We start from the raw sequence: 7485 nt of genomic DNA on the forward strand, positions 1-7485 counted from the left end.
TACGAAATATGGGCTCGTAGTCACTATATGCTTGTAGTAGCACATCCATTTCTGTCGGGGAAAAAACGCAGACCTATTTTTGCTTGGTCCTGTTGCCATGGTGACTCGTAATGTCTTCACTCCATTGTTCAGGGCTTTTTATAGTCAGACTACTCAGAGTTGATTAAACCAACTCTTTTCAGCTGTTCTGAAACCGAAAACTCCAAGTTTTCCAACTTTGTGTAAGTCAACTCAGAGTTCAGGTTTGAACTCTGAGTTTGTTAAACCTCCTCCTTGAAACGGGCCCCAGGTGTGTTCAACGCCAGGAATTTGACTCTGGTACAGCAGCTCTCAATGTGCACATATCCTTATGTAAGGCAATAGCAAAGGGCAAGTAAACAATATACCAATATAAGGCTGTATAGTATAACAAATTAAACAGTATAAACAAGCAGCTGCTTTAAACCTCAATACCTTTGCTGTTTTTTTTTAATGTGTGTGGTTTTATTTTAAATTTTACCTGCTGCAATTTTTCCTTATAATTCACAGATTTCTGCAGAGTAATTCGGATTAGGTTACATACAGTATTTTGATCCATGTATCATCCATTCATTCACTATTTCATTAAATCTGGTAAACAAAAACAGAAAAAAAAGTTCTAATTTAAATTTTCTCATTTTTTTTGTCAAAAAAGGGACTGTATGCCTTCCTATTTTTATGTTAAAGTGTAATCAAATAAACAAGTACACAAAAACCAAAACACATCTTAATCTGGTTTGTGTATTTCTTACTCTTGCATTTGTACAGAAAGTGATCAAGAGAGCACAGAGTGAAACCAGACGGCACCCAAAGAGTACAGACCTCCGCCAAGGCACAACTCAGTTTCCCCATAATACCATAAAAGCAATATTCTACGGCAGCTCCTACAGACAAAGCACATGCAAAAACAACCACACCAAAGAAGACGACTTTTGTTTGTGCTTTTGGGTTTGAATAGCATTTTGTTTTTGCATGCGCTTTGACTTTTGTTTGCACCTGTGCATTTGAAGTGTGTTTTATGTTTGTGTGACAGTTTATGGATTTGCAGAAGATTTAGTTTTTGCATGTGCTTTGTCTTTAGGAGGCACCATAACATTCCCATGATAGTTTAACTCTAATCATCTGAATGACTGACCATGAAAACCTACCCCTGGCATTTGCAATTATGCTGATATCATTATTAATTTGAAGGTTACTCAAGAAAAACAACAGACATAACAGACATTTAGGGATAAAATAGGGACTTCAGTCAGTGAACCACAGACAAAGTGGTGAAGACCACATTTCTGCAAGTTTTTGTTCTGCTTGTTCAACAGCTGTTTGATAAACTGCTCATATAGTCTGTGTTACTGACTGTTGCACTGTGGAGGGATCTGTCAAGTACTCTGCTCAGCTGTGAGTGTGTGAGAAAGAAGCTTAGCCCCTCTCTGTCCTGTAAACAGATACAGACAGCACAAAAAAAAGGTTAAGGGAAGCAGAAGCACAGGGTGTACTGCTTGTTAGCTTCTGACAGTGGAAACACAGCTATAATTTGATAATGTGCAGCTGGAACACCAGTGTCCTTGCCAACAGACTAGCCTACTATTTTGCACCTAAGTTAAATATGAGTGTCACAGCAAAGGGTCTGAATACTTATGACCATGTGATATTTCAGTTTTTCTTTTTTAATCAATCTGAAAAAATGTCAAAACGTCTGTGTTTTTCTGTCAATATGGGGTGCTGTGTGTACATTGAGGAAAAAAATGAACTTAAATGATTTTAGTATATGGCTGCAATATAACAAAGAGTGAAAAATTTAAGGGGGTCTGAATACTTTCCGTACCCACTGTATGCCGTAAACAAACAAATAACAAACCAACAAATGCTGGCAAAAATATAACCCTCACCCTTACTGGAGGTAAAAATGGAAACTATGGGAATTAGTGTTTCTGACAAATATTAATCTTTACTACCCTATTCAGTGGTGATGGTGGACCACCTGTAGTCTGTGTAATATCCATAGACATAATTAGTAGGGATAATGAATAACAACTGAGGTAACCTGGGGAAGTCTCAGTGGCAGTGTTAACAATAGTACACAACTTTTTGAAGAGTATGAAACTTTTTCTCTGAGTTTAACTTAAAGCAGCATTTGTGACTCACAACAGTTGCCTCCTCCCAGCAAATCTCCTAAAATTATCCTCACACAGATTACTATTACCTTGTGTAAATTAGGCTGTGCTCAATTAACAAACCTTAATGCTCAATTTCAAACGTTTTATCAGCTGCAGTCTTTTTAGGTTTACTTTTCACTTTCAAACTTTTAAGAGACATGTAGCCGGCTCCAATTTGAACACTGCTGAGATCCTGAAGTGCCATGCATGCCCAGATTTAACAGAAATGTGAGGCATACAAGAATAACAAAAATGTCAGTTGTACAACAGTCAATCTACACAATGCCCTCAAAAACCGCTCAGTTAGGTCACGTGCCTTCCAGTTTGGCTTTATCAGAAGTTTCTTCATATAGGTCCAACAAATTTAAAATACTCCATTGCTACTGTTGCTCTCTTTGGTTCCTCTTACTGGGGGCGGCTGTGGCTCAGGAGATAGAGCAGGTCGTTTCCTAACCGGAGGATTAGCAGTTCGATTCCCGGCTTGTCCAGTCAACATGTCGAAGTGTCCTTGAGCAAGACACTGTACCCCCAGTTGCTCCCGGTGATGTCACTGGTGTGTGAATGTGTGTGTGTTTGGGAGTGCAAATGGGTGAATGGCCAAATAGTGTGAAAGCGCTTTGAGTGAGCTGTGAAGCATAGAAAGACGCTATACAAATATAAAACCATTTACCAGGCTGTGAGAGGACTGGGTGTGACAACAAGCAATATGCACATGCGCAGAGAAGTGAGATGTTTAAAAAAAACTAAAATGTGCTGTCTGTTCTGACAGCAGCCATATGGTCAAATGTCAGATATGAATAAGATCTCAGACCATGTACAGCACTTTTTCTGTTTTCCTTTTCAGACCCCTTAAAATTACCATCACTATTGATTGAAAAAATATTTCCATTTGATTCAGTGGTTTTCCATGATGTGCATTGGTGTTCAGTCTGTGCATGCACTTGGCAGTGGCCAGCGGTGCACAAAAATTACAGAAAAACAGAAATAAGACTTTTTTTGATTGCCCAACTCAGACAAAAACATGGAAAAAATCAAATTCTGATTTTTATGTGACACAACAAATGAAACATGGATCTAATAGTTTGAGTGACACATTTTAAGTGGCTACATTTGTGGTATAAGCACAGCTGCCATCACCCTTCTGTGAAAAACTGCCAAATATGTTACAGACAAAAGCATTAAGCTACATAGCAGATCATAAATCTGTGAATGACACATGGTTATTTAGCACAGGTGCAACACAATGGGCACCTCAATATTTCTCTACATAAGAACATGAAGAACATCTCCAATCACAAAAACCAGTGAACCTGAAAAATAGTTTTTTGTAATTAGTTACTTTATTATGGACAATGACAGTTTTTTTTTAGTTGGGGTTGTTTTAGTTTGTAATGTGTCTTTTAAATTTCTTTTCACTTAGCAGTGATATGAATGCATGCGAGTATACAGAGAATATGCATATAATGTAAATTGTCCAGATACAGTATATCACTTGGTTGTATCACAGAATTCCCTTGTATATGGCTGAAGAAAATAATAGCATATACATTGTAAATGTACAATAAGACTATGTAAATAATAGCAAATATGCAACATTGCACTGCTGCATCTTACAATTGTCAAAAGATAATAGGATTATTCAAAAGATCCACTACAGCATACATAAGACACCAGTCCTTAAAGAAACAAAGACCAACAGTCAACACCGGAGGCCTGTTTAGGTCCAGTGTTCAGACAGTCTTTGGAGCTTCTGGGTTAGGATTCACTTTGTTATGATAAACTGGTTAACCTCTCACTCACCTCCCACAGCTTCCTTGCCAGGGCATCATCTCGTCCCTTGGCTCCCACTTGTTGAACTGTACAGTTCGAGAAGTAGCGTCCACTGAGAGGCTCAATGCCCTCCTGTAGTGCACAGTATAGGGTGGTCTGGGACCCCACTTCAGGGTCCATGAAGAAGAACTTGGCAAAAGGCATCATGAGGAGCTGCTGCCACAGGCTCAAACTGCGACCCAGTTCAGTGTAAATGACTCCTGAGGAAACCAGAGATGATCTAAGCACATGTGACGTTTGGCTGAAGTGCTCAATATATACTGTGAAACAAAACTCAGGTGCTGGTTTCACACACTGTAATCTTGTGGCATCCATACTGGGTTATTCAAGTTAGCAACACACTGAAAATCCTCTGCTTAGATAGAACAAAATGTAACACTCTTTAGCATGCATTAACCATAACCAATTTTGTGCTGAAATTAAAACCTTTATGGAAAAAATGCACTGATATCTGGCATAGAGCCTACAACTAGAAGATGTTAGCTCACCAGATTTTAGGAATATAAACTGTAACTTTCTGTACAGTCAGATATTTTAAGTGATGCATCTTTGATGATCTTCATGCTAATGACTGACATATCATCAGATATCTTCCAGTCATGAACAATGAGTTGTAAAGTCAAATTGCAACTTTCAGTTCAGTGTCTTGCTCTCAAGGCCACTTCAATGCATAGACTAGAAAAGCCTGGAATTGAACCGTCAACCCCATAGTTAGGAGATGGCTTGCTCTACCTCCTTATCCACAGCTGCTGCAATAACCTTCTTAGTGGTAGATTCCTTCCCTATATTTTCATCCTTTGTCATTGTCAAGTGCATTACTACCAGAACATATTCAAAATATATTTAAAATAAGACAATATGATTTGGGAGGAGTACACATGGAGGAGCACAAGCAGGCAGAGCACAAATACCCACGCTCACATTTACAATATCTGCTGACATTTAAAAACCCATTGGTGATGCAGCCTGGGACTGAACACAGTTTCATATCATTAAACTTTTCAACCCACCTCGGTTCTCCAGAAATGACACTGCTTCCTCTGACTCAAGAAGTGTTAATATCATTGTTAGAACTGTGTATCTTTCTGTATATGTCATGTAGGAATAAAGCCACAATGGAACATTTATTGTAGTTGCAGAAACATCCGCTACTTAGCGTACAGACAAGCAATAAGTATGACACAAAAGAGTTCTTCCATGCCAATATTTCCATTTTTTATAGTTTAATCCTCAAAAAAGGTGTAACATGGACATGTTTTATTCCTTCGGTCAAAAAAACAGTTTCACTCTGCCAACGGCTAACTTCCAAAGTGAAGCAATCTAACTTTCTACCGCCTCTTGGCTTTAAAGTCTTTACTTGACTCCAGGAGAGCTGTGCACAAGAATTCCTAGATGCCTAGACTGTCTGTTTATGCATAAATGCCAAATAAAAATCTTGTTATTACACCAGCAGTAGATGCCACAAAACCTTTTCAAACTAAAGTAATTTTAACAACTTTCTTCCCCAACAATATAACATTTGTTAATAAAGGTAAATGGCAAAACACATCGAAGCAATAGTCTTTCTTATAATTATTGCATAACATTAATCTCCTGTTCTCTTATGGCTCTTACATTCATAAAACAAAAAGCCATAACAGAGAGATGAAATGTGTAGTATTCCAACACTGCAGTTTGATTGACATCTGTTAACTATTTATCATTAATCACTAGCAGTAAGAAAAACAGATACAGTGAGGAACAGAAGTATTTGAACACCCTGCGATTTTGCAAGTTCTCCCACTTAGAAATCATGGAGGGGTCTGAAATTCACATTGTAGGTGCATTCCCACTCTGAGAGACAGAATTTTTTAAAAAAAGTGCAGGAAATCACATTGTATGATTTTTAAAGAATTTATTTGTCTTGCACTGCTGAACATAAGTATTTGAACACCTGAGAAAATCAGTGTTAATATTTGGTACAGAAACCTTTGTTTGCAATTACAGAGGTCAAACGTTTCCTGTAGTTCTTGACCAGGTTTGCACACACTGCAACAGGGATTTTGGCCCACTCCTCCACACAGATCTCCTCTAGATCTGTCAGGTTTCGGGGCTGTCGCTGAGCAACGCAGAGTTTAAGCTCCCTCCAAAGATGTTCTATTGGACTGAGGTCTGGAGACTGGCTAGGCCACTCCAGAACCTTGATATGCTTCTTACGGAGCCACTCCTTGGTTATCCTTGACATAGTGGAAAAGACAAATGTCATGTGTGTTACAAAACACAAACTGATAAGTATAATGGAAAAAGTACTATGTTTCTGTCACTGCTGCCATAATGTATATTCATTAAAATTAAAGGCTTGTGGTTCTTTTTATTTGTGAACATTTTAAAAAAACGACATTATTTTCATGGGAAATTATTGGCCTGGTCACATCAGCATTCTGACAGCATTATTTCACAGCCAGTTTAGTTTGTTTGAGTGGAATGGTGAACTTTAAAATGCAAGTCTGTTGGCCCACAGCAGAGCTGCTTTGATTTCACCTATGATGGTGTGATCAGATCTGAAGGAAGCTCAGCCAAACATTTACTTACATTATCTCTGTTTCTTCTGAAAGAGTTATGTTTTAGTTTTTCCTATAATAATAACAACAATACATTAACGGATCCTAATCTATGAACTTGTAGAGTGGTGCTTGAGATTAACAATTAATGTCATCTCACCAGACTTTGCCACCAGACCTTGTTGTTCACTTCAGTGAATACAAGCAGTAATGCACAGTTAGATGCCATGTGCATGCAAAGCAGAGAGGCATTTTGCATTATATCAGTTACTTATAATATACAGACATCTCAGAATAGATGTTCCCATTACCAGTGACCTAACAAAAGACAGAAGCTGTGCTTAAAGAATTCATTTTTGTAGCCACTTTAAGCCATGGTTAGTTTAGTTTCATCAGCAGGAGCTGACTAGTGATACAAACAAGATGTGCTGATGTCTAGTCAGTATTTGTTAATATTCCTTAAAGTGTCAATGACCTGCTCATTTTGCTCATTTTCAGCCATTTAATGTTTAATCTTGAGTACCTCTAGATTATCTTGGCATCCCTCATAACTCCAAATAGTTTGTAATTATTTCAGAACAATAAAACCAGAGAGCCTCTTCCGAAAAATAAGAGGATAGTTCGTGAACACGCACAACCTGGAAAAAAACCAATAAACACAGCAAAAACATTACCCCTCCCTTGGCGGAGGCAATAACCATGTGTTCAGTACTACTGGAGAGCACTGAGCAGGGCAGTGAACCACTGATTTTACTACTAGACTTTACCATAAAATGAGTGTACATTAATATATGTATTTGCTGTAGTTCCAAAAACATTAAATCAGCAGTTCATCAATCATAAACAGGACCATGGTGCAGTACTGTAACTGAGATTAACAGCCAGGCAGCCATGACATTCATCTGAACTGCTGTCAAGCCATAAACGTCAGCCAGACTTAAACT

The 7485-nt window shown here is 38.2% G+C and overlaps 1 protein-coding gene across 1 annotated transcript in view; it reads right to left on the bottom strand.

The window, feature by feature from the left end:
* Window positions 1-2748: 2748 nt before the first annotated feature.
* The window catches only part of LOC109951781 (dehydrogenase/reductase SDR family member 13-like), a 22942-nt gene continuing 18205 nt past the window's right edge, over window positions 2749-7485 (bottom strand). Inside the window, 1 exon segment of the mRNA XM_020586463.1 lies at window positions 2749-4201. Coding sequence (XP_020442119.1) covers window positions 3942-4201 — 260 coding nt within the window. The 3' untranslated portion in view covers window positions 2749-3941.

This window comes from Monopterus albus, unplaced genomic scaffold (assembly GCF_001952655.1).
Source record: "Monopterus albus unplaced genomic scaffold, M_albus_1.0 scaffold407.1, whole genome shotgun sequence".
NCBI classification, from domain to species: Eukaryota; Metazoa; Chordata; class Actinopteri; order Synbranchiformes; family Synbranchidae; genus Monopterus; species Monopterus albus.